Source organism: Eucalyptus grandis, chromosome 6 (assembly GCF_016545825.1).
Source record: "Eucalyptus grandis isolate ANBG69807.140 chromosome 6, ASM1654582v1, whole genome shotgun sequence".
NCBI classification, from domain to species: domain Eukaryota; kingdom Viridiplantae; phylum Streptophyta; class Magnoliopsida; order Myrtales; family Myrtaceae; genus Eucalyptus; species Eucalyptus grandis.
This window is the reverse complement of record NC_052617.1, coordinates 52893730-52907274: the sequence shown is the minus strand read 5'-3', so window position 1 is coordinate 52907274 and position 13545 is coordinate 52893730. Positions and strand designations below refer to the sequence as shown.

The 13545-nt window shown below is 44.0% G+C and overlaps 1 protein-coding gene across 1 annotated transcript in view; it reads right to left on the bottom strand.

The window, feature by feature from the left end:
- Positions 1-7900, bottom strand: part of LOC120294532 (probable LRR receptor-like serine/threonine-protein kinase At3g47570) — a 28959-nt gene extending 21059 nt beyond the window's left edge. The window contains exon 1 of the mRNA XM_039314681.1: positions 7292-7900. Within this exon, the coding sequence (XP_039170615.1) occupies positions 7292-7900 (609 nt within the window). The remainder of the gene's footprint in view (positions 1-7291) is intronic.
- Between the last annotated feature and the right edge of the window lie 5645 nt (positions 7901-13545).

Below are 13545 nucleotides of genomic sequence, written 5' to 3'. Positions count from 1 at the left end.
CACGAAATTCTGAGCAACCGGAGTCAAAAATAATTTTTCCTTTATTTATTTATTTATAAATAATAATATTTTAATAATTTCGGAATATAATATAATATTATAAATTCCAGAATTTCGAAACAATTAAATAATTCAAAAATAAAACCCTATTATGTCCCATCAAGGCTTATTATTAAATAACTCTATTAGCCTTAATTAAACACACTTTAAATTAAACAAACTTCTTAATCCAAATCACAATTAAATAAACTAAACTATCCACCTAAATTTGCTTAACTTAGACTAAGCACACTTAGGGCATAAAACTGTCTAATCAAGATTTAGTGAGCTAAACTCACCGGATTAACGAGCCAAGCGGACCAAAACGACGAGAACGACGCGAGGATCGACTTTTCTCAAGACGGGCCGAGCATCCGGGGCCGAGAAGTCGGCCAAAACGGGCCAAACGTCCGCTGCCATACCCATTTTCTGCAACCCTCTGTTCGCAACTAGATGAGGTGGATCCGGGGCTGAGATGGCAAAGTAAGGCTAGCGGAGGGCAAGCGGGGCTCCAGTGAGCCGAGGTGGTGGCGTACGGTGGCTGAAGGGAGCTCCGGCGGCTCCTGCGCGAGCTGAACAGCAGCTCGAGACGACGAGCTAGGCAAGAAGATCGCCAAGATGCGCAACCAGCAGCAGCGCGCGAGGACGGCAGCTCGGCGGTGAGACGACGCGGGGCGAGGACGACGACTTCCGGCGGCGGCGAGCAGAGGCGTGGGTGGCGAGCAGCTTCCCCGACGGTGCTGCAAGCTTTGCTGGTCTTTGACGGGTCGGGCAAGCGAGCGAGGCGCGCGGGCGGCGACGGACGAACGGCGAGGCTCTAGCTGGTGGCGTGCGACGGCCATGGCTGCTCCAGCTTCTTCTCTGCATTTCTTTGACCTTCGCACAACAAAGATGGAGGAGAGAGGCGACGGGAGAGAGAGAGGGAGGAGAGAGAGGAAGGAGAGAGAGAGAGAGATAGGACAATTTCTCTCATTTTCTTTTCCTTTTCTTTAATCCCTCAAACATGGCCCACCATGACCTCACATGAGGTCATCTTCCACTCACACCAAGCTTCCACAACAATCCTCCAATGGGTCCAATTTCATTTTCCGCCGGGACCTAAAATCTTATACATCAACTTCTTCAATTCCAATCAATTCTCTTTCAAATGAGTACAATTAAAGTCTATAAATTAATCCAATGTTCCTAATAAGACTTGTGACACACCATGACTTCAAATTTCAGAATTCGATCTCAATCTCACGGTTAATTTCACTTTGGCACGATGTTAGCGTGGCCCAACCTACCGGGTAACCTTTAGAAATTTTCATGCATTTGACTTGTGGTTGATCATCTCAAGCCACAATGTACATCTTTGAAACATTGGCGATTTTCGGTTGTCGAGGTAATCTCAAGGTTTCAAATATGGACAGAGGGTACCCAATCGACAGAAAAGTCGGTCTAGCGCCGATCGACAAAATTGTGCAATCCGGTGGAATCACCCACACTCGATCACATGCCTCTGTCGAGTCGACCTATCTCCGGTCTCTAATCGATTTTTATTTGTGCAGTAATGACCCTTACAGATTAGCTCGGTCGAAAGGTCGCTTCCTGGTCAAATTCTCGAGTCCGATGCATTAAAATTTCTTAACGGCTTCACATGATAGACTAGTTTTCATATGAGTGGCCAACTCAATGAAAAGAACTATATGCGTGCCAACGAAATGCCCGTCTCAATTTATTGAAAATAGAATTGGAAAATCGGGATGTCACAACTTTTCCCCTCTTATAAAAATTTCGTCCTCGAAATTTAAACATTTACCAATTCTTAAACAAAAAGGTGGGGGTATAGTCGTCTCATATAATCTTCTCTTTCTCAGGTTGCTCCTTCTATACCAGTGCTACCAGATCACTGCTATCTTGCCCAAACCACTTCGAATTCAAGATACTAAACACTTACCCACTTAAAATTCCAAAGGTCTTCAACACAAAATCTGCGAAGCTAAACTAGCGATTTTGAGCGGTCTCTAAACTGTCTCTGATAATTGTGACTGAATCATTGATTTCTGAACCAACTCTGGACCTGCAATTTTCTAATCTCTGATCTCATCTCAACCGACCGAAGTCTTGAACACTCTGCTCTACACTAACTAAAAAGAAACTCTCAGACTGATCTGCTAAAATTGGGAACCTCTGGTCAAGATTTGACATAACTCTGACACTGATCTTGGCAACTGCAATCACTAACTACTATACTGACCCTGACCTGTGATCTTTTTTTCCCTGACTTCGTCTCAGCAATTGAAATTCTGCACTCTCGATATGCACCGCTTAAGAAAGAACCATCCGAAAGCTCTACCAACTTGGAACATCCGATCTAAATTTGAAATACAACTCATCCTCAAAGACTCCATGCAAATGAATTATATGATATATACACATTTCGATATACCTATTCTAATCGAGATCTTTTCGTGCTGTACTAAGGTGAGTCAACTCCGTTCATCTAATGACCACAACCCCAAAATGAATCAATACTCTTCCCAACTCCTTAATAAGCTTGTCATAACATTCCATCATGCTATACTTCCATTCCCACATAGGACTCTCTCAAGTGCTTGAAAAACTTTCCTGGCTTACATTACCAAATTCTCACTTACTGATACATCCAACACTTACAACTTGTTCGGCGATATCTATCTTCATACCGATCTACCAATCTCGATGATGTAGATTCTGACTAATCTTCGTATTGTTTGGACAACGCTAAAGTTGCTATGATGAGCTTCCCATAAGATCCCTTCTTTAATCTCTGCATCGTCTATGACACACAATCGTCCTCAGAACCTTAGCGTTCTGTCTTTAGAAATCTGAAAATCAACCTCTCTCATTTGCATTCTCTTATAGAGTCTTCTGAATTTTTGAATCTGTCCACTGAAGCGTTTTGATTCTGATCTGAACTTTCGGCTCGATTATGAGGGTAGTCATAAGATTCAAAAGGTGGCATACCTTTGATTTGAAAACTAAATTTTAGACTTCCTCGAGTAAGATCCAACTCTTGAGTACCAACTATGCAATTAAAGACTCTCGACTCAGTGCATCTGTAACTTTGCTCACATTTCCAGAGTGATATGAAATATCATAGTCATAATCCTTAAGGAGTTCTATCCAGCGACGCTGTCTCATTTTCAACTCCTTATGAGAGAATACGTACTTGAGACTTTGATGGCGAATGAAGATATGAAATCTTTCTTTATACCGATAGTGCCTCTAAATTTCCAGAACGAACATAACTACTATAAGTTCTACAACGTGCATCGGGTAATTTAGCTCACAAGATCTCAACTGACGGGACGCATATGCAATAACCCTATCATGCTGCATCAACAAGCAACCAAATCCTTTAGACGACGCATCACTACAGATCTCATAACTTCCAGGACCATATGGAATGGTCAGCACAGGTACGGTAGTTAACTTCTGCTTAAGCTCTTGGAAACTACTCTTACACTTGCCTGTCCACTCGGACTTCTCTTCTTTCCTCAGTAGTCTTGTCAACGGCAATGCTAACATTGAAAAACCCGTATACGAACTATTTGTAATACTTTGCTAAACCCAGAAAACTTTTGATCTCTGTTACTACAGTCAATCTTGGCCAACTGATCACCGCTTCAATCTTGGACAGGGTTTACGGAGATTTCTTCGCCTGAAATCACGTGACTTAGGAGCACAATACGAGTCATCCAAAACTCACACTTGCTAAACTTAGCATAAAATTGAAGAGTCCTCAAGGTCTGAAGTATCATCTTCTAATGTCTCTCGTGCTCCTCAACACTCTCTAAACACACTAAGATAACTTCAATGAACACGATCACAACCAATTCAAGTACCCTTAAACATTCTGCTCATTAGACCCAAACAAATAGCTATGGTATCCATCAAACCATACGGTATTATAGTGAACTCATAACTGCTGTATCGAGTGCGAGATGCTAACTTCGGTATGTCTTTCTTCCTGATCCTCAACTGATGATACCCTGACCTCCAATTGATCTTGAGGAATATCGATGTACAAACACAACGAACCAAAAACTTTCTTCTTCACGAATAGAATAGGTGCTCCCCAAGGTAATGCATTGGAACGTATAAATCCCCTATCCAATAATTCCTGCATCTACACCTTCAATCCTTTTAACTCGGGTAACACCATTCGGTAAGGAGCCTTAGGGATTGGCTCTGTTCTAGATGCTAACTCAATCACAAACTCTATTCCTCTTTCTGACAGCAAACTTGACAATTCTTCAGAAAATACCTCAGAAAGCTTCTGTACCACAGCTATGTTCTCCGTATTCGGCTCCTCAACTGACGCATCCATTACAGTTGCCATGAAGATTCAGTAACCAACAACTAGAACCAAGTCATCTTTGGTGACGAATAACAAGGATTGAAGATCATTTCCAACTTTCAGTAATTCAAAACTTTCTCACGCTAACTGAACAAATTGAATTATATCGCTACTACGATTCAAAACAACAGAAAGCTCCTTAGGCCAAACTCTTTTTATAAATGACTTCCAAGTTATACTTAAGCAAACCCTTCAAGTACAACTATAGTCAGGGATTCACATTTCTATTACCTTATTACCACAACGAAAACCCTACAACCCTCACTGAAAATTCTGCTGCACTACTCTGATAAAAACATCTCAAAAGCATTCTTCCCTTGATCGATGCTTGGTTGACCCATTTATGCTCTTCCAGCCATCCTAGTGGCGTCCTATCTGTAGTAACAGTGCTTACGCTCTCCTGAACTTACGTGGACAATTCCTAACCCGATGGCCGTGCTAGCCATATTCAAATCCTGCTCCCTTTTTACTCTGACACCGGGCTAACTCATGCCTCCTTTCCACAAACTCGGCACACGATCAGTGAGTCCTCTACCTCCCATCAAGTGACATCGTGCACCCTTTCTTGCACTGGGGTCCATTCCAAGTACCCCACTAAACATCTTGAAGCATGCTTCCTCTGTTCTGTCTTATCAACAGCGGTGACAGAAAAGCTGTGATTCCATTCGTCTATATGGACAATCTTTGATCAAATGGCCTTATTGGCGACACTTGTAACAAGTCATTTCCCTCTTACAGCATGGGATAGATCCATGTCCTTTCTTACAAACACGACACACATCGATTGAGTTGAGCACTGACTTTCTAATTCTACTCTTCCGATTGGGTGAAACAGGGCACCTTTCTTCTGACATCGGCCTTTCTCCCTAATCAATTTCCATTTCTGTCTAAACTGAACCTTGACTCAAATATGGCGGCTTGATCCTCGATCACAACTCCAGATTGGGCCTCAACAGGTGCGACAACAATAGCGGTCACAACATTGGTAGCGGTAAAAACAACGACAACAACGGCAACTTGGTCTTGAGCTTGCTGACCCAAAATGCTTTCCAAAGACTCTAGCGCCTAAACAATCCTATCGAACCTAGGATTGCTCGGTGCTGCTACACTCCTAGTACCGACTTGCGGCGATACTCTCACACTCGCGCTGGCAAAAGCCTGCGCTCTACCTTGGGTACCGACTCATGTCAGCGTCCTACCTCGAGATACAGGTCCTACTGACCTCCCCTAAGGAGTTCTCCACTCCTGGTCACTCATCCTACAGGCTCTTTATAGATGTCTATTTTCCGATTCCAACATCAGGTTAGAATTTGAGTGACCCCACAAATACACTATCAAACAACTATCAATCACATGCATCAGCATATTAAAAGCCTTTTTCCTACTAACTATCCCATGATTCATCACACATTATCACTCCATACACAGACCATGCTCTGATACCACTTAAATAGGGATGTCACGCCTCGAACCTGGAGCGCGCCAACATCCCACCATGGTCATGCAAATGTGACATTCCCAGGTAGTGTCGCCGACCCCATTCATTTATTATTGCGCAAGCAGAGCGTAATATAAAACCCCTGACAATGAAATACGGGATAGAAAAGCATGAAGCAAAAACCACACCATAACACTTTCATAATTCAACAGAATTACAAACAGAGGTCTACGGCCAAAGTCTACAAAAGGCCGGCTCTTAAAAATGAATTGTCCTACGACCTACAAGTCGGACATGTTCTCCAATCTTTATGACTTCACCTCTGCAACTCATCAAGGCCAACCAAAGCTATCTGGTCGCTCCGTCCACTAAAGACCTGAAATTTTAATCCCACAACTAGGATGAGACATCATCTCAGCAAGTTCAACCCCCTAAACCCCTATTAGAAAGAAAATACGCCCCGGGTGGCCTAGCCACATCACACAGAAGACTTACCTCACATTCGTCTTCATCTGCAGGTTAGCACATTTTATATAATTCAACCACGTGCAATTATGATAACCAAACGACTGAGGCACAATTACATTATTAGAACAATTCAACCACTTGGATCGTCTCAGCAATCAATCAACTCGGCCGATTACATGTCATTCTAGCAAATCAATCATTGCTTCCAATCACGACCTTATAGGAAGGTTTAACAACCAGTGGCAATCACGGCTCCACTCAGCACGACCTTTAATTAGGTGGTAGATCTCGGCCCGATGGGCATGACCTCTAATAGGTGGTCAATCATGGCCTCACCGGGCACAACCTTTAATAGGTGGTCAATCACGGCCTCACCGCGCATAACCTTTAATAGGTGGTTAATCACGGCCTCATCGGGCACAACCTTTAATAGGTGGTCAATCACGGCCTCACTGGACACGACCTCTAATATGTGGTTAATCACGGCCAATCTCCCATCAATTTCCACACTTAGGATTTTATAAAGAATCCCTATTTATCGCAATCACACTCAATTTGTCACAACCAATCATCAATTTTAAATTCTAAATGCACAGCAGCGATCGGCACGAAATTCTGAGCAACCGGGGTCAAAAATAATTTTTCATTTTTTTTTATAAATAATAATATTTTAATAATTTCAGAATATAATATAATATTATAAATTCTAGAATTTCGAAACAATTAAATAATTCAAAAATAAAACCCTATTATGTCCCACCAAGGCTTATTATTAAATAACTCTATTAGCCTTAATTAAACATACTTTAAATTAAACAAACTTCTTAATCCAAATCACAATTAAATAAACTAAACTATCCACCTAAACTTGCTTAACTTAGACTAAGCACACTTAAGGCATCATTAACCGTCTAATCAAGATTTAGTGAGCTAAACTCACCGGATTAACGAGCCAAGCGGACCAAAACGACGAGAACGACGCGATGATCGACTTTTCTCAAGGCGGGCCGAGCATCCGGGGCCGGGAAGTCGGCCAAAACGGGCCAAACGTCCGTTGCCATACCCATTTTCTGCAACCCTCTGTTCGCAGCTAGATGAGGCGGATCGGGGCTGAGATGGCAAGGCAAGGCCGGTGGAGGGCAATCGAGGCTCCGGTGAGCCGAGGTGGTGGCATACGATGGCCGAAGGGAGCTCCGGCGGCTCCTGCGCGAGCTGAACAGTAGCTCGGGACAATGAGTTGGGCGAGAAGACCGCCAAGACGCGCAGCCAGCAGCGGCGCGCGAGGACGGCAGCTCGGCGGTGAGACGACGCGGGGCGAGGACGGCGACTTCCGGCAGCGGCGAGCAGAGGCGTGGGCGGCGAGCAGCTTCCTCGACGGTGCTGCAAGCTTCGCTGGTCTTCGACGGGTCGGGCAAGCGGGCGAGGCGCGCGGGCGGCGACGGACGAACGGCGAGGCTCCGGCTGGTGGCGTGCGACGGCCATGGCTGCTCCAGCTTCTTCTCTGCATTTCTTTGACCTTCGCACAACAAAGATGGAGGAGAGAGGCGACGGGAGAGAGTAGGGGTGTGCATGGTCCAGGCGGGCGATTCCCGACCTAGAACCGGGAACCTCCCGCTAAGGACCGGTTCCGAAAAATTGAAACCGGGATCCACCCGTTTGTTGCATGGATCCACCTGAGAACTGGACCGCCGGTCTAGTCCGGTTCCCGGGTGGATCCATGGAATCGATCGACGCGGAGCGGTGGCGGAGCAGCGACGGAGGCGCAGCGACCGGTTTGGGATCTGCTTGCGTTGGTCGTCGCGGTTGTAGGGGCTGCAACGGCATCGTGGGTCACTGTTGGGCGAAGCAGAGGCTGTGGCGGCCGGCGCGAGGGGGCAGACAGCAACGGCGGAGGAGCAGCGGCGGTAGTGTCGACGCTCGGGGAAGAATCGAAATGGCTGCCGAGATCGCGCGAAGGGGCGGCGGAGTAGCGACGGAGGCGCAGCCACCGGTTCGGGATTTGCTGGCGTCGGTCGTCGCAGCTGTAGGGGCTGCAAAGGCGTCAGATTGCTGGCGGAGGGGGCCCGTAGCAGAAGCAACGGCGATGGGCGAGCGGGCGAAGGGTGCTCACGGCTGCTGGCGTGGTGGTCGACGCGGAGGCGAGCCGAGCCGGGTGCAGCGTCATGGGTCGGCACAAGGGCGAGCAAAGGCGTGGCGGGTGGGGAGGAACCGAGGAAGGCGAAGAGAGGAGTCAGTAACCGAAGAAGTCGAGAAGTCACGCTGGGAGGAAACCGAGGAAGAGACAGAGAAGAGAGACAGAGTCACAGAACCGAAGAAGTCGAAGACAGAGAAGTCACGCTCGATTAGGGTTTGTTTTGTTTTAGTAATTTTTTTTTAGTATTAAAAATTAATCGGTCCGGTCCGGGTGGTCGGGCGGGCGGATCCGCCCTCGGAACCGGGAATCGGACCGGTACCCACTGGTTCCCGTAAATTGGAACCAGGAACCGGACCAATTCCCTCAAGAACCGCCGATTCCGGGCGGTTCCGGTCCGGTTCCGGGCGGTCCGGGCGGTTCCTGGGTATTTTGCACACCCCTAGGAGAGAGAGAGAGAGGGAGGAGAGAGAGGAAGGAGAGAGAGAGATGGGACCATGTCTCTCATTTTCTTTTCCTTTTCTTTAATCCCTCAAACATGGTCCACCATGACCTCACATGAGGTCATCTTCCACTCACACCAAGCTTCCACAACAATCCTCCAATGGGTCCAATTTCATTTTCCGCCGGGGCCTAAAATCTTGTACATCAACTTCTTCAATTCCAATCAATTCTCTTTCAAATGAGTACAATTAAAGTTCATAAATTAATCCATTGTTCCTAATAAGACTTGTGACACACCATGACTTCCAATTTCAGAATTCGATCTCAATCTCACGGTTAATTTCACTTTGGCACGATGCTAGCGCTGCCAAACCTACCGGATAGCATTTAGAAATTTTCGTGCATTTGACCTGTGGTTGATCATCTCAAGCCACAATGTACATCTTTGAAACATTGGCGAATTTTGGTTATCGAGGTAATCTCAATGTTTCAAATATGGACACAGGGTGCCCAATCGACAGAAAAGTCGGTCTAGTGCCGATCGACAAAATTGTGCGATCCGGTGGAATCACCCACACTTGATCACATGCCTCTGTCGAGTCGACCTATCTCCAGTCTCTAATCGATTTTTATTTGTGCCGTAATGACCCTTACAGATTAGCTCGGTCGAAAGGTCGCTTCCTGGTCAAATTCTCGAGTCCGATGCATTGGAATTTCTTAGCGGCTTCACCTGATAAACTAGTTTTCACATGAGTGGTCGACTCAAGGAAAAGAACTATATGCGTGCCAACGAAATGCCCGTCTCAATTTATTAAAAATAGAATTGGAAAATCAGGATGTTACAGAAAATATATTTAAAAGGTTTTTAACTTGTTTTGCATGTGTTTTTAATAGATGCGTTTCTAATGCTCCCAGCTCCTACCATTCCTTCAAGCCCTAATAACCCGAAAGGAATACAACATTTAGAGATGGGTATTAAATTGATAATAACATAAGAGATTCTTATTCATTTAAAGTTAAACTTAGGATGTTATAAAAAAAAAAAATGCCCGTTGCCTACTTTCCAAACTCATTAGGGAAACTTTAAAAAAGAACAAAGACCTAGAGTGATCAATCAAGAGTCGAGATGGTTCTTTGATTATCAATCGTACTTATAGTTTAGTGTAGAGAACGAAAGACGCTGCATAGTATGTCTTGTCTCATGACATTTTTTTTCTACTCGAGCAAATGAAGTGTAAGGTAACAGAAAGAAAAATTAAAGTTGGTGCGCAAGGTGGATGAAAAATTATATTCTGCTTCTTTTGCGTCCCCACAACCCACTGAAGAGAGTCTATTGCTTAGGCTCGGAATTCAATCCAAATAATAATTCCAAAGGCTCTCAACTCGTGGAATGAGTTGGAATATCGATGCGTCTGACGAAGAGATAATGGAGAAGGGCCGCGTAGATTTGGTTTGGTCACCCACCGAAGTAGGAATTTCACACAAACTCACTCGTATCTCTGATTTTTCATTAGAAATAACCTTCTCCTTCTTCTTCTTATTTTTTAATGTTTCTGTACGCTGATTAAAACCTAATTTACAAAGGCATCTTGGATGCACATTGCAGATACATTTTGAATTTGAAAATATACACACAAAATACAATTAGATGTTGTGCTTAGATATAACAATATTTTTTAGTAATTATAGACCGAGAGATGTCGCTGGCAAGACACTGCGGCAACATTGTTCTGGCGACAATGGGGAGGCGGGTGACAACATTCGTAGTGGAGACAATGACAATAATCAGACCAAACCTATGCAAATTATTTTCCGGAAATGCAGATCTCTAATGGCAACCTCTTATCGAAATACTCTTCAGAGACCTATTCCCCATTATTCTAGATCGTACCAAAAAAGGGTTTCGGATGTCAAGTGTCGGCCTAACAAATTCTTTTCGTGGCAACTAAAGCACTGTCAGTTTTCTGCTGGTTAGCATATTCGGAACCTTTTACTCTTACGTACTTTATGTTAACGTCGGCCAAAAAGTCACTTTTTAGAGCCTTATGCTTTTAGTCCACTGGACATCTAATTATCTGTGAAAACTAAAGGAGGACTATCAACAGAAATCAGCATCACACTTGGGGCATGACATCAAGATCCAAGCAAGGCAATGGCCACTCCACAAAGAAAGACAGAGACACCTGTTCAACATAAAATGAGCCCATCAACTTGCATTTGAAAAGCTTGATGCAGTACGAACTTCTGGTGAACTAATACGGAAGAGGATAGACCTTGAGCTCGTAGCTCCAAAAGCTCAAATCCAGAACTGTGTACGGGGACTAAAAAATGGATACCAAATGCAGCACTTTGGTTTTGCAAGCATCAGTCCATCGTCCAAAGGTAAGAAAAAAAACATACCACAAATCGGAAACACGCCAAGGGTAATGCCAAGAGCCGCAGAAAATGCCAGCTGCTTTGGTTCTGCACCCCCTGAGAGCACAAAATTTCAGAAGAAACGTCAGTTCTTTGTCACCCTCGATTCCGGTAATCATTCTCCCTTAGAAGAATGTCTTCATACGCAACAAACGCAACACAAAAAAGGGCCCAGCACCGGGACAGCATGTCCTAGACATTCGAACTCGGCAATCAAAGCGTCGCAGCGACAATGGAGATCTAAATCATCTCATGTTTCAATCGACACAGGAACTCCCATAGATTCCAACCCACGTTAAAACCAACAATTCGCGTGCTGGCTTCGACGCAGTGAACGAAACAGAACAACACCAAATATTCGGTCTCTAAGACGGACGGACGAAAAGGAAATCGCGTCGAGTAACCACACGCAAGTACAGAGAAGCAGCGCAGTCAATCGAGAAAGAGAGAGGGAGGGAGGGAGTACTTGCGGAGGATATGGAGAAGGGGATCGGCGACCTTGCTGGGCAACCAAGGCACCAGTCCACTTCCCGAAATCCTCATCGTCATCTACTCCGCGATCCCTCGAGATTCAGAATCGAATGCGAAGCTCGACCCGAGCTCTCGAATCGAATTTCGGTCGCGCGGAGACTTGCCGCTTCAATCTCTCTTCGATTCGCGAGCTTGCTTGCTCGATGGATAGCTAGCTTGCCATCTGGCGGACGCGTTTGCTTTCGATATTGAGGAACCTGTGTTTCCCCGGAGCCGTCAGTTCTACTCGAGAGATATAAATATTAAATACGTCTTTTCCTTTCCTTTTTTTCTTTTTTTAAATCTTATATTTGGCAATATCATCGATACGGTCGTCGAATTCTTAAGTCATTATTCAATTTGATCCTTGAAATAAACTATGATTAGTTAATTTGATCACGTGCTGTTTTATTCAAACCAATTCGGGTCTTCCAACCGGCAATGGTAGAACAAATGTTCAAGCTACGAGAAGAGTAGTGGAAGTACCTCCCTCCCCCGGTTGAAAACCAAATTGGTGATCGACTCGAGTGGAATTTTGCATGATAGTAACTCGAATGTTTGAACTCAAATAATCACTCGAATTCTGAGATTTTAATTGACTAAAGTCACCTATCGACCTCAAGATGGCCATCGGAGCGACTTGCATTGTCAAGTAAGCTATCAAAGACGTGGGTTAAAGTGAAAATTTACTTAGGTAATGGGAACTTCAGCACAAAAGCGGTGGTTGTCCAAAAAGATCTTGACGGAGTAAATACCAACTGATGGGTCTTGAATTTGGTAGACAAGGACTTTACCTAAAATCCAGGACCTCATTTGGCTTGGCTTTTATAACAATGCTTGCTTTAATACTCACACTGAATTCGACGAAAATTTATTGTGCCAGTATCCTTGCGACTTTCATAACTTAACGCCCTGTTTATTTTGTGAAAAAATGTTTTAGTTGTTGATGATAATTTATGTTTAAACATATTTGTGCATAACAAAAATAATTATCATTCTCTTATCAAAGTGATATAAGCAATCATTTTTTCGAAATGTGTTTAACTCCAAATCTGTCACAGAGCGTAAATTCAAGAGCTCTCCTCGAGAGCTTTCCTCAATATAGGATGAAGCACATATTTAGACAAGCAAATCAACGCGTCGATATTACGGCAAAAAAAAAAAAAAGGCCACATTCTACTGGGAAATCTACTAGTTATGGAAGACTAATTGTCAGAAATTTTAGAAGTCGCCTCTTTCTACGTCTCTTTATTTTTCAAGACCTTCCCTCCTTCATTGTTTCCCCCAAAAAAAAAAAAAAAAAAAAGCTTTACTCCTATTAGAATTAGAATAAGAATAAGAAGGTGGCAATAAAAGAGACTTGTTCAAAATAAGCAGTTTTTATGACTCAAACTAAATATTTTATCGCAGGTATACAATTATGATAATCACTCGGGGATGTCAATACCAATGGTTTCTTTCCACCATTTTTAAAATTCCCGAGGAAAAGTAGCTAGAGGATCAAGTTTAAGTGAATATTTGAGTGTGCAAGTCACCGTTCAAAAAAAAAGTTGGGCACGTCAATTTAGTGAAGGGTATTAGAGTCATTTCCTTCCCTTTTTAAACTTTTTATTTTTTAAATTTTTTTTTTTTTTTTTGGCCGCTCTCCGTGGGTGGGACAGGTCAGGCTAGAAATCGGCGTCTCTTTGGCGCCCAATGTTAACCAATCTCGCCGAC